Below are 14,157 nucleotides of genomic sequence, written 5' to 3'. Positions count from 1 at the left end.
TGTAAATAGTGCTTAAAATAGCCGTCGGCCAATCGCAACCCTTCATGTAACAAGGGGGCGGGTTTCATACGAAAGGACTAATTTATATTTAATATCTAGAATAATTGGTGATGCGATCGATAGGAATGATGCTGAAACTGCTGCAGTTCAAAACCGTCGGGCTCAAAACGAAGCATGAAGCAATGCATTCTGGGTATGATTGGGTCCAAGTAATCGTATGAATCCCTGTGCTAGAACACACAGCCGCGCATCCCACAGGTATTCTGGAGCGTTGGATCAATCAGACTCCGTCCCGCCGAACGTTCTAGTGATGTCAGGTTAATAAATATCGATTATTAGTAACTACAATCTGCTGCAGTAGGAACCGATGAGCTCGGCGGCGCTAAACGGGATGCCGACTAGTTTGTTTGGGTGATTTACGGCGTTTGTTCCCTTCAGGGTTCAGTTTAAGACTAAGGCGTGCAAAACACGAGCGCACAAATAACACACAAACGACACAAAGGAAACGCCTTTTTACGCGACTTGATATTCTCTGTGCAAAATGAAGATAGGAAGTCTATTGCTTAGTAAATGTTAGTAGTACCGCCGCAACGCCGCCGCGAGGAACGCGTGTGCTTTCGTAAATCTGCTGAGTCATGATTCGGATGTCCCTGGGCTGGACGCCTTGTTTATACTAGTTTATAAAAAAATACAGACGTACGACCTGCTCTGGAGAAAGGATGAGCGCGTGCTGGAGATAAACTCATTTCTAACTCTTCTCAACCAAGGAGTTGGGGGGGGGGGGGGGGATAGTTCAAGGTCACGCTGAGGCGTCCGCTTCAGGCTCCTCTGTGAACAGGAGGAGGACGTGCCGGGGGGGGGGGGGGTTCCTTCACGCGGGAACAGTCTAACTGGCTTCAACCGCCGTCCTCCAGGGATCTGCTCGCCGGACCGGTCCTGCCGCTCCCGGTGCCGGGGGGGGGGGAGGGGGGAGGGGATCAGTGGACGCCTCCGTTGTAAGACTTCCCGTACGTGCTGAAATCCGTTTCCACAGAATGCGTCGAGACGGGCTGCTTGTACAGCGGGTTGGAGGCCTGGCGGGGGGGGGGGGGGGGGGCGGGTGCAAACGGGCACGTTAGCGTCACCCTCACCCAAACAGATAAACGGCGTTTGGATTATCTCCGTGCTCCTCCGGCGTCCCTTTCTCCGCCGGGCGGCTCGTCCTTACTCACCATCTCGTAGCGAGCTCTCGAGCGGGCGCTCTGGAAGCGTGCGAACTCCCGCCGGTCGTGGACGGTGATGGCCAGCTTCCAGGCGGCGAGCAGCGCCACGCCCACCAGAAGGATGCTGCCGACCACCGCCAGCAGCACCGTCAGGGCGTCCGGCCCCGTCACGCACTCTGAGATGGGAGGAGGCGGGTTTAGACATTCGTCGACCCGACCCCGTGATTGGCTCCGCTGTTAAAGGGGGATGAATAAGCTGCTGCCGTTTGGACTGACCTGGTTCTTTCAGCGCCGCGAGGACGGATTGCCCGCTGGCGTGCTCGGAGTACGTGAACTTCATGACACAATCGTTGTCCGTCTTGTAGAGACAGAGGACAGCGCCGGGGTCTTCGGCGTCTGAGGACAGGAAGACAAGAAGCACCGGGGGGGGGGGGGGGGGGGGGGGGGGGGGGAAATAAAACCCATCCATCAAACAGAACCGATCAAAGTTCCCTTCCTTCCCCGGTTCTGGATCTGTGAACTTTGGTTATGCGCAGAATTCCTTACGCATCAGGATTCGGATTCGGGACGAGAAATATTTCCCTCATAGCTGAAATTCCTCCGCTGTGACATCATCGTCCTCATCGCCCACACAGACTCAGGAGGGAAGATGAAGTCACGCTGCTCTGGTCCGCCCCCCCCCCCCGCCCAACAGAAGCCCCTCCTACTCTATTTCATGCACACAGTATCCGGAATGTACATGTGGAGTCCATTACGACCAGTCCGACGGCTGAACGAGCAGGGAATGCTGTGAAACCCGTCGGATCCGGGCCAGAACTGGGAACGCTCTCCGTGGCGGCGTGAAGATCGCCGCGCGTTGATGCATTCTAAATGGAATATGAGCCAGTGTGTGTGTGCGTGCGCTCACCGAGCGTCTCCACGGTGATGACTTTGTCCTTGCACAGGCGCTGGCAGGTCTCGTTATCTGCAAGTCGTCCCGAGTTGAAGAGCCGACACTCGACGCATTCTCTGGAGCAGACGAGCGTTATTTCTAGGGTATGCTTTAAAAAAAAAAAAAAACGACTCTCCTCCCATCTTTCCTGTTGCCCTGACGACGACTCGGCGTGTAAAAAGTGCACATGGTGCAGGCGTCATCTGTCACATTAGCGGTTCCCGAGTTATTGGGAGGCGACCTTTATTCAGAATAAACCCTTCGGAGAGACGCGCCGACGTTTGATTGGCTGTCGTCGGGTGCGCGCGCGGGCGGTACCTCTTCGTGCCGCAGGCGTCGGGGCAGGTGGGGCATTTTTCGCAGGTGTCTCCGAAGGCTCCCGGCTCGGTGCACAGACAGCGGCCGCACGCGCAGTTGCCCCGCCCACTGCACATCTGGCCGGTCCGCGACGCAGGGCGACGTCTCCGTGGAGCAGTTGCAGTTGTCGCCGACGTAGCCGGCGTGGCATTTGCATTCCCCGCAGTGGCAGTCCCCGTGGCCTGGACGAAAGACGGACAAAGAGAGAGAGAGAGAGAGAGAGAGAGAGACGAGTCACACGCGATGGAGACGAGGGTCCACTTCCTGTGGATCCGTACGGCCTCTTTCACAAAACGCATCCAGATCCACGACCGGCTCAGGATTCTAAAAGAACATCTTTTTTTTTTAAATTATTATTACTGAACTTTGTGAAAAACAATCGACGTCTGCATAAGATGGATGAAATCATTCCTGTTCCTGCACGGCTTCAATGTCGGCCAAGGACAGACGCGTGTCGTTTTATGGGCGTGAGATGAAAAGGAAAAAGAGCTCGGCTAGTTTTCGGCTTATCGTTTAAAGGATGAGCTGCCAGGTGTGGCGTCCGTTCTGCCCCCCCCCCCCCCCCCCCAAGCATAATCCTCTGGAACTTTTATGTGGCAGGTCTCATGATGTGGTCCTCCCTCCCACCTTTGCTTCTCCATGCAGTTTTCCATCCGAGCCGAAGCAAATCCAGATTTGAGATTTGAACTCACACAGGAAGTGAGCGGAAACACATCCAGGGGGATTAGATTTAACAACATTTATTCCACGAGAGATTCTCACTCTCGTGATTAAACTTGTCCAGACTCACTTTTGGCAGTTAAAATCCTCTCGAGCTCAATTTGCCGTAGGAGCGACGGGTCCTTCCTGTTCGCCGCCGCCCTCCACTTTCAAAAAAATAAAAAATAAAAATAAAAGGCAGAGCAGTGTTCTAAATGTTGCAGCAAGGAAAGACCGCCGTTAGCGTCGTATTACCTTCCATTTCTAGACATGCGTAGCTGTTCGGGGAGCCGCTTCATATTCTCGGCTCCTGTTGGGGCCTAGAATCCTCCAGCGCCACCTCTTGGTTAACTCTTGTCCCTACCAGAGTTAACCAAGAGGTGAGGGGGCAATCGTGGGTTCGCTAAATCGTGACATTTGATTTTAACATCATATCTGAACAGGCTTTAAATCAACGTTTGGTGATTTACACGAGGAGGAAACGAGCGGTTGGCTTGTTTTTAGAAGCATCGTCGCCGCCGCTCCTCGTGCAAATGTGCAGTAGCTCAACCGCCGCCGCCGCCGCCTCCATGAAAAACACTCGATGCAACAAGTCCCCAGAGAAAATGACATCAGACATCTGAACGCAGCGGTCCTTTAGTGCACATTTGTCTCTCTGCAGCATCAGAGGCGTTTGACGCATCGTTCTCTCTCCGTAGGGATGAAAGGGAAGGGAAGGGAGGCCGAGATGGACAGGAGACAGATGTTCGAGCCATTAAATGTCTAAAGACGAGGTCCCGGTTGCTTCAGAGAGTCTCGACGTCGTGGCTCTGCAGTTTTGTTAATCCTCAGATCTTGTATTTAAACCTCCATAAGAGGAAGCAGATCTATATGAAACACACAGCCGGCTTTACATCCAGAGGAATCCACGTCTACGAAGCCAGACCCCCCCCCCCCATTCCGAACTTACTAACCCCCCATTAGGAATGCAGGGGCTGATGGGACGCGGTAGAGCGCACAGGGATGGGATTGGAGGGGTCACGTTGTTCGCTCTGCTCGCCGCTGTTGATGCTTTAAGGAGCTGCCGTGTCCCAGAGGTTGAACCGTGCGTTTGCACGAGAGTGGGAGGAACGCACGGCCTCTGACCGCCGGCATCTCCAGTTGCATTCGAGAGAATCGCCTTTGTCTGACCAGAAAGAAAAGGACGCCGATGACAGGGCAGCGCGCTAATTTCAGAGAGGTAAGCCCAGACTAATCTGTGACGGCAGAGGAACTCCGCCACAACCTAATTGCACGGTAGTGTGTGGATAAGGACGCCTGCTGGGTCGAGGCGTCGCGCCGGCACGAGAAGATCTGTTTCCCATTTGCGTAAAAGAGCGAGGGGCTTCATCACCGGGTCTCGCATTCAAAATCTGCATTTCAAGGAGCGACAACTCGGTGGTTTGAGCTGCACAACTAAAACTCGGCAGTCGGGATGTTTTCTTTTCTGGATCCTCCCCCCCCCCCCCAGGTTTGATCCGACATCTCTCCTTAAAACAAACTTACAACCAGAACTTTGAAAGTCTTTTTCTTGGTAAAAGAGCCTAAAAAAAAAAAGAAAAATGTGTGGGCCGAGACGGGCTCCCTGCGGTATGCCGAGCCGAGCAGCTGATATCTGGTGTTTGTGAGACGTTCAAAGACAAACCGCTTGTCCTTCGGCTGAGTCTGAAAGTCATCTTTAAAATAAAGCAGCCCTCAAGCAGCGCTCAAGCTAAACGACAAGCAGCGGGACAGGAAGCAATGCCAGACAGACACCGCCCCGCCATTACCCGCCACGCCAGCAGTGTTTACCTCGGCCTCAGGGTCACAGGAAGTCCCGGCCGTCCATTGACCTTATTCACAGAGACCAGGAGGCACTATAAAAAGAATCGCCCCGCGGACACAACGGCGATCTCTGTGGTTTCACAGCCGCTGAGGTAAACAGCCATTTGTAAAGCTGCTGGTATTCGCTGCATCAGCGTTTCCATTCGTCGGGCACCGCAGACAAAACCTTTTATTATCTTTACGCATTTAGCTTGACGCTGCTTTCACAGAAGCTTTTTTAGTCCCCACTTTCTGACTCCATTTGGCTCCACACCCATCCCCTGAGGAAAAAGCTTTTTTAGGAGCTCCATTCGTTTTGTCATCGGGACCGGGGTTCAGCTCGCCACCGAGGTGTACGCAGCTGTGGACAGTTAGCTTCACGGCTCTACGGGGGGGGGGGCGGGGGCTCTGAAGATGCTGTCCCTCAGTTTGCTCGTATGGGAACATGTTGGATCCGACTCTCCAGTTTGTTTTTGTGGTTCCAGAGTCAAACAGCTGTGCGTGCGAACGACAGGTTTCATTTCCTGAGCTTCCCGATTTGGCCTGAATGCTATTATTTCAGAAATTAACCCCCTCCTTTTGCTAATTTTGGGGAACACACACACACACACACACACACACACACACCTACCGGATCTCCGCTGTAAAGAAACATATGCAGCTCGCGCCCTGTTCCCATTGAGAGGAACAGGGCGTGGCCTCGAAACCCGAGGCCTTTGTCTGCAGCGCTCAAGTTCAGTCAAGTCTCAAAGGGCAGGGCGCCGACGGAGGAATCCTCCGGCGCTCGTTTCACCTCGCGACCTTGAAGTCGTTATTTCACGCCATTTCTGGTTGTTTTTCAACCTCTCTACTCCGTCCCGTTTGCCCCATCAGGAGACACACGTCGCGTTCAAGAGTGTACATGTAGATGCTGTAGGGCACCAATTTACTTCACGTGGGGGGGGGGGGGGGGGGCAGGGGGCGTGTAAAAAAAAAGATTTTTCTAAGTCTGGAAACCAGAATCCTGCTATTTCTGGAAACAAGAGTCCGCTGGATTGCGTTCCTGGATGAGTCAGAGCCAGCTGTGGAGACAGTCGCAAGGGATGTAGGTCAGGAAGGCGGAGCTTGTTAAAATGAGATGGCGGCGGGGGGGCGGGGTCTACCAGCGCGCTCATTAACTAACACAAACACAGTTCAAGAAAAGCGTCCGTTTCCCAACAACAGTCACAACTCTACGATTAGCGCCGAGCGCTCATCCGTTGCCATGACAACCACGATGGCACAGCTTTGTCGTCACTTTTTAGAGACACGAGGGCCCAGAAATGTGTCGTTGTCGTTTTTTTTTTTACAGTTCTTTGAGGAGCTTGAGAGGAGCGAGCGAAGGAGGCACGTCGCTGGGTGAGGATCGCCATTCGCCGAGTCCGGGCCGAAACACTCAGCTCTGTGGATAAAGAGAGGCGGGCTTTGAGCCAACGCCGGCCCCCGCCGGCACAAAGCCCTCTCTGTGGTTTCACAGGAACAGCCATTGGTTTGGGGGATGAGCCAGCCCTCTGGCAAAGGCGAGGAGGTTTTCGCACCAGAAAAGCGGAGCGTTGGACCGATGTTCTGGGAACGTAATAGAGTCGGACTGTTTGGTCTGGCAGAGCAGATCCTTGTGTGTGTGTGCGTGTGTGTGCGTGTGCGATGACCTCATCCCAAAGTTAACTCCACTTGTTTTCTCAATCCGCCTCACAACCATAGCAGGAAAAACAACATCAAAGATCAAGAACTCTGAGCGCCTCCCTGCTGCACCTGCTGCCCTGGAGGCGGAGCCTCGCAGGTGAGCCCTTTTATCTCCCCCCCGAGAAAGCAAAAAAGCAACGAGACACACCCAGAGCAGGCACGTCCAAAGGGGGGTTCCGCCCCTCAGCGGCCCGCGAGACGACACCGCAAGCTCATCCCACCGCCCGCGGATTCTTACCGGAGCAGAGGACGCCTTTGTGCCGGGCGCAGGAGAAGTCGTCGCACTCGCAGAAGCCGCCGTAGATCTTGCCGAACTCGGACTCGTAGCAGAGGCACTGGTTGCAGCTGCATTTTCCTCGCCCGCTGCACAGCTGCTTGCCCTCGGCCTCCCGGCAGGCGCTGACGTACGCGGCGCCGGTCTCGCCCTCCTGGCACTCGCACCGGGCGCCGAGGTAGCCCGGCTCGCAGTGACAAGTGCCGCAGTCGTAGGTCCCTGCAAGTCGAGAGGTTCAAAAGAGGTTTAAAAAAAAAAAAAGGGGGGGGGTGGGGGGGGGACCTCAAATAGCTCTGCAGCTCAAAATTACTCCGCCCGTTATGACCGTCGTTATCTCCACGAGGAGCCAAACAAGCCAATTAATGGGTTAAACGGGAGGTTTCCATAGTAACCAAAGCTTTAATAGCAGCCCTGATGCCACAGATTGAGGTGTTGAACTTCCAATTACAGGACGCAGGACAGCAGCGCTTTAAGTCCCGTGTGTTTAACAAGGCTTGTGGGGGGGTGGGGTGGGGGTGGGGGTGGTTAAATACTTTTACACACGCAGTCCTTCCTCCTCGAGATGATTCCTACATTTTTAAACTCAGATCAGGAACGTTTGCTCAAACATGAAGCAGCATTCTGTCCCGCGCTGCCCGTTCGTCTCCTAAGAGGACGAGGACGCCGTGGGAGGCGGAGGGACGGCGGCACGGAGGGACGGCGGGACGGAGGCACCTATGGAGCTGCAGATGCTGCTGTTGCTCTGCGCCGTCCGGCTGCAGCCGCAGTCGCACCGGTAATCCAGCTCCACCTCCAGGCGGTCTTTGAATCCCACCGGCCTGATGGTGAAGCTCCGGTCGGCGCCGTGAAGAGGGCAGCCCCGAGCGTCCACGCTCACGTTGAACGAAACCTGAGAAGAAGAACCGACAGTAAGAGGCAAGTAAAAAAAAAAAAAAAAGGGGACTTCGGACTTCGTTTCTCGCATACTTGCCTGATAATATTAAACCTCACATCCGCCATAGTTCCGAAAATTAGGTTTAGCTCATGACTCCCATTATTGCCTCAGATCGAGATGTCATTTCAACCCCCCCCCTACAGGATACAGGAAGCTGGTTCAGGCATGATGCTGCTGGGCTTCCCCCCCCCCTCCAGGATGCTTAACTCTGACACAATTAAGTTTACTGTAAATGTGAGTCGCGAGGAGGCCGATTCGCCCAATCATGGGTTTCACTGTGGGAAAACCAGAAGCCGAGAAATATCTAATTTATTGTTTTGCTTTTTGCTGTTTTTATCTTATGTACTTTCTGCAAAGCGACTTTGAGTGTCTAGAAAAGCGCTACATAAATAAAATGTATTATTATTATTATGGGCTACGCAATACATTTAATACGTTAAAACGAGAACAGCTTAGTCGTCGACGTTACGGCCGCACAGGTCCGTTTACGACGTGATTTTTACGACATACCGGAAAGCGAGCGATTTTTCGAGCATCCGTTGGTGGTTTCATCTTCCAGACTAGTGGGTTCATCTTCCAGACCAGACTAGAGTTTGGCGACACGCCCACTTTTGCCGCCAGACGGTCATGGGTTATGATGTCATTGCCATGTTAAAAATAAAATAAAAATAAAGGGGAAGAACGTGTTCGGACGATTGGAGGAAGAAACTCCACGACGAAGGTCCAACAAAGAGGGACAGAACCCGATTCAAATGTTTCTCATTTGTAAGGACAGAAAAAGAAAAAAGAAGAAGAAGAATACATGAATGTCAGCCTGAAAAGGATGCAGGCCGACCACACACACACACACACACACACTACAGCTGGTATTTCTGCCCCTGCTCAGCTCCCTCCTTTGGTGCCTCGCAGTTTCACAGGCCTCCGCCGCCTCCTCCTCCTCCCTACTTTTGTTTCAGGTCATTGAGATTCCGCTTCGGTTTCGACACCCGGGCCACGATCTCCGTAAGGAAGCTCGGCTGGCGCCCGACAGACCGAGCTGCTACCCTTCAGTTCCTCTCACTGCTTAAGGATAAAAAAAAAAAAAAAAGCCTCTCTCTCTCTCTCTCTCGCTCCACCGGTGGCGTCCTTCCGCCGCACCGTTCCCATCCCGAAAACTGAACGAACCGAATTCAGAAGAATTGGTCGAACCCACTCACAGGAAATCACCTTAAACTGAATCGAAGGTCGAACGACGTCTGCAGGAAGAGCAGAGCAAGCCACAGCTCGTTTTTTGCCGTGATCCTAAATCCCCCCCCCCCCCCACCCACCCCCACCCATAATGCTTATCACTAGGAGAGTGTCACCATGCAGTCCATTGACCTCGCCTGGATGACGCTTCCCAGCTCGCGAGCCACAGCTCCATCCACACAAATCACAGCATATTTCTCAGTCGCCTAGCAACAACGGAGGAATCTGCAACTGTACGATCGCCAGGCAACGCGATTGGCCGCAGCGGCCGTGATGTCAGGTTGAGTGAACGTGAGCTTTTCTGGAACAAATTTATAAACTCAAAAATCAAAACAAGGCGTCCGACTGGAACAGATTTGGTTCTGGAAAATCTGATTCCATAAAAACAGAAAATCGACGCGTCCCAACCCGGAAAAATAAAAACAGGTGCGGGATGCGAGGGGGCTCACCGTTTCTCCCGTCTTCAAGTCGGCACACTTCCTGAGGCCCGGCAGCGGCTTCCCGTCCTGGCAGGTGGCGGTGAAGGAAAGGTCGACGTCCTCCGGGTGATCCCACACCGACAGCTCCACCTTCGACCGGATGTTCTGCGCAGGAGGAGACGAGGACGTCACGACGGCGAGCAGATTGATCCACACTGCGGACGCTTCACAGAAGACGACCTCAGAGCAGCGCGTGTGAAGAAACACGCTGGCTCCAGGCCCCGCCCCCACAGAGAGAGAACGCGCCGCGTCCGTGTTTTGACACGGGTTCTCTGCACCCGAACAAACTGCCACGAGCCAAAAGGCGGGGCAACGTCTGCACACCCGCACAGGAAAAGCGTGCGGGGAAAGGTTGACGGCATCGAGTCGCCGCCTCTGGAGACCCGATGGCGAGATCGCCCTGCGGCGGACGGGGGGGGGGGGATTTGGTGAATTCATTTACAGCTCACATTGTAGGCGGCGACGATCAGCTGGATGACGTTCTTAGAGTCCTGGTCCAGGATCTCCACGGTCGTCCCGGGTATGAGTGCAGTAAAATCCTTTGTTGCGGGAGAAAGACAGAGTTAGTTCCCTACGTAGTAAAGGAACGGACGAATGGACGTTTTAAAATGCTGCAGGAAGTACCTTATAAATAACATACAGCCGTTTTGTCACCGCGAAGATGAGGAAGATGTTATTTTCTGCCAGTTTCTCCCCCAGGAGCGCCAGAGAAGGATAGTCCTGCAGAAAGACACGGCATTATGGGTAATTTATACGGAGTTCTAGATCTTTTTACATTTCGACTGGCCAATTACGACTTTTCATTACACTGATAAAAATGTTGAAAAGAAAAGGCCAAATCTCATAAACTTGAAAGTAAAAAAAAGGAATCCGGAAAAATGTTTCCTTAAGGAAGAATGACGCGTGTTTTTTTTTGTTTCTTTTTTATCTTGCAGAGAAACTGACAAAAGCAAAGAAAGGAACAACTGCAGGGAGCGTCCCAGCCGTCCCAGCGATGGCGTCCTACGTCATTTGTCCCATCTTTGCCGGGCTATTGCGTCTCACAAAGACCCCCCCCCCCTCCCACGGCCCCCCGGCGATATGTGCTGTAACGTGCGTGAACCAAGCAGGAAGCTCTGCGCACCATCTCGGTGGAGGCGCTGTACTCGCTCTTGTCGTTGAGGTGGCAACGGCCGTCGTGGGGGCGGACCAGCCCCCCCAGCCGCCCGTCTAGAGCCAGGTGGGGAACGTCGTCCGTGGCGAACACCAGCAGGTGGTAGGCCTCCTTCCTCCACCCGATCTCCTCCTGCTCACAACAAATCAGCCCCCCGCCCCCCCTCAGAAGGGACACGACCGACCGAAACTATTTTTCCCATAAGAAATAATGGAAACGAGATGAATCCGTTCCTACGCAGCAGATAAATGCCCGTTTACACGCCGACAGTTATATTAATGCGTAACTACGTGTCTCTGAACAACAGAGAACGCATAAAAGTTTAAATATCACGAAAAACAAAAGCGGAATAAAAGTTTATTTAACCCAATTCTGCATCATTTACAAACTGGAGGAAAGGAAGGGAGAATGGCTATTCCTTTGAACGGGTTGAACGGGAGTCCCCCTCTAATGAAGCCCCCCCTCCCCCCCCCCACCAGGGAAAGAGATAAACGACTCGCCTTACAAACGGCCGCCTGCAGGATGGCGTCGAAGCCGCCCTCCGGGGCGTCGCGGTTGCGAGACACCATCTGCTTCTGCACCTCCTCGTTGAAACGGTCCACCTTGTCCGTCAGCGAGAGGATGTGGAGGAAGCCGAAGGTGGGGACGCAGCTGGGGAAGTGTTTGTATCTGCAGCAAAGGCGACAGAAGAAGTCCAGATTGCATCAGGACAAAAACCAAACGTTTGTAAAAAAAACACAGCCGGTCTTTTCCTCCTCCTTCTTTAAACAGGGCGGATTTGTCCCAGGGGTCAAAACTTTATCGACACCTTTAAATATTTGTCCTATGTGCGTGACAGACAAACACACATAACCTAGATGGGAAGTGATGCGCAATGGCAGCGTCCTCTCAGGGTCCCGCCTCCGGGGGGCAAAAACCTTTTTAAAGCCTTCCATCTATTCCGCTCACGTTCTATTTTTGCCCTCATCGCCGACTCGCAGGAGAGGCCGCCCTCTGAACTAGTTCAACACGCACACACACACACACACTTATACAAGCACCGCTACCCACCCGTTGCACGGGTTCTCCCGGTACTTGGGGGCCGTGTAAGAGAAGGGGGAGATGTTTTTGTCCACGAAAGAACCGAAACCCAGCCGGAAGTTGCTGGTGAGCTTGCCCATCTCCAGCGCCAGCTTGGTACCCAGATTTCGGATGGTGTCCAGATCGTCTTTCATGGAAAGAGACAGGTCCATCAGGTAGTAGAGGTCGACCGGGTAGTCCTCCACCTGCCGCACCTGCAGCTCGAACCACGTCCGGTCTCCTGGACGAGGGGAAAGGAGCCATCAGCCCGGTCCGAGGAACCGTTTGCCTCCTGAATCCTTCGAGCTGCTTTACCTGGCCGCAGGCTGAGGGAGATCTTCTGAGGCATGATCTGGACGACGTCGTGCTGGGCCAGGCCGGACCCTTTAGAACTCAGAGGGACGTTCTTCAGTACAGAAATGCTGCTGGCGAAGTATTCGACAAACTGCACCGCGCAACCTCTCTTCTGCAGGTTCGGACTTAAATCGCACCGTGACGTCAGAGTCCTGCCCCTCCCGAAGTCCTGGGAGGAAAAAAAAAAAAACCCCACAAACCTCCAATTACAGTTTTGTTATAAACGACTGAGATTAAATGACTCACGGTGTCGAAATCCTGAAGGTAAGGCAGCAGGTTAGGATTTACCTCTTGTGCACACCAGGCGCAGCTGGGGTGGATCAAGAGGCATTCTTCACAGGATGTGGCGCTGCCGCTCATGCACATGTTCAGACCTGAGGAGGCAAATATCGCAGACGACGGCTGTTACCGGGTGAAAGAGAAATAAAGCATAATGCGGGACTAAGAAATCAGCCAATAGGAAAACAGGAAACGGCGTGAACAGCTGGGCTGAATCTCACATTTCACGAGACGCCATTTATTAAGTTTAATCTTTGGCTAAGTGTCGACATTGTCTAGCGCATTAATGTTTACTATTTAAAATGTTTGAGTTCTAGATTCCAGATATTGTTTTTTTAATAAAAAACTAAATTGAAAATTTTTTTTTTTAGAGAAATATGAATCATTTATGCAAACTATACAATAGATATTTACAATTTAGTTACCGTATATTCACTTAAACTTATAAGGTATTGGTCACAGGTAAAGGTCACGTGATACTGTATTTTGTTTCCTGTTAAACTCTTTCCTTCACAATAAAAGCCTGACTTTTACAGCTGCGACACCTTTACATTTGAGAACACGCAGATTACCGGACAGATACTTAATTCATCTCAATGTTTATTTGTAATAATTGTTCATTAGCACCGTTTCATGCATAAAGGAATCACAGCAGAGTATTTTATTCTGGAATAGTCTATCATTAAAATAAGATACTTTTGGCCTTAAGGTTTTAAGTGTAATCAAATTAAACACGATTTATTGAACGAAGTTATTTATGACATTTATCAAATGATTTATAAAGAAAACAAGCCGCTCTTAGGCCACTAGCTGCACAGCTAACGAAGCTAAGCCCGTCTGATGTTTAAAAACTCACACTTCTCCAGATCTTCTGAATAAACTTTCCACGCACGCCCCTCCATGAACTACATTTAGAATTTTAACCTTTACTTTTTCTGTTGGAAGTTTTACTGTATTTTAAGATTTGCAACAACAGGAAAAACCGCACTAACTCTCTTAATGCGGGGGTGGGTGTCCTGAGGATTTCACCCGTGTTTACGCACCGCTTTCCGGTGCCGTGTTCGTGCGTGGATCACCGGGTGTCCCTCCTACCTCTGGCGCCGTGGAGCAGCGCTTCCAGCAGCCAGCAGCACAGAGCCGACCGCCACATCCACGTCCCCGGACTCCGCATGGCGCCGCCCCGCGCCCCGTTAGCAGCAGCCCCGGATCTCTCCGCTCGGTGACACCGCCTGTTATCCGCCTCTCATCGGTTGGAATCCGGCTCCACGCACGCTGGTGAGGATCTGCTCGGTCTCGTCTCTACAGCTTCGCCCGGAGCGGACGGCCAGTCCGCGGCTTCTCCATCGGGATCTTGTCGCTCCCTACGGAATCCCGGGCGGGTCAAAGGTTGACCCGGGAGCGAAGACCGCAGACCGGAGCGGCCAGTTCGTAAACAGACGCGCTTTTTGTTTGTTTGTTTTCAGCTCCCGCGGTGATTTCAGGTCCTTGATGTGTGTGTGCGTGCGTTGCTCTCCGGTTCGTGTCCCAAATGAAGCCCCGCCCATCCAGAACCCGTTCGGCCCAGTAGGCGGAACCTGCCGGGGAGACACGAAGATCGCAGCCCTCGAAAGCGGATGAGGACACCTAGTGGCGACGGCAGAATTACGGTTCCACTTCCGAATACGTCACCACAGCTGCCCTCCCTGGT

General features: G+C 52.7%; 1 protein-coding gene across 1 annotated transcript; it reads right to left on the bottom strand.

Moving 5' to 3' along the window:
• Positions 1-977: 977 nt before the first annotated feature.
• Positions 978-13,641, bottom strand: itgb5 (integrin, beta 5). Its single transcript, XM_068746032.1, is given in 17 exon segments — positions 978-1,073; positions 1,212-1,378; positions 1,479-1,598; positions 2,110-2,210; positions 2,452-2,574; positions 2,576-2,672; positions 6,950-7,204; positions 7,700-7,874; positions 9,596-9,730; positions 10,075-10,164; positions 10,250-10,345; positions 10,749-10,910; positions 11,279-11,447; positions 11,829-12,078; positions 12,153-12,360; positions 12,480-12,565; positions 13,563-13,641. Coding segments are annotated over 17 exon segments (2,409 nt in total).
• Positions 13,642-14,157: the final 516 nt, after the last annotated feature.

This window comes from Brachionichthys hirsutus, chromosome 12 (genome assembly GCF_040956055.1).
Source record: "Brachionichthys hirsutus isolate HB-005 chromosome 12, CSIRO-AGI_Bhir_v1, whole genome shotgun sequence".
In the NCBI taxonomy this organism is placed as follows: domain Eukaryota; kingdom Metazoa; phylum Chordata; class Actinopteri; order Lophiiformes; family Brachionichthyidae; genus Brachionichthys; species Brachionichthys hirsutus.
The sequence above is the reverse complement of the archived record's forward strand: the minus strand, read 5'-3'. Positions and strand labels throughout refer to the sequence as shown.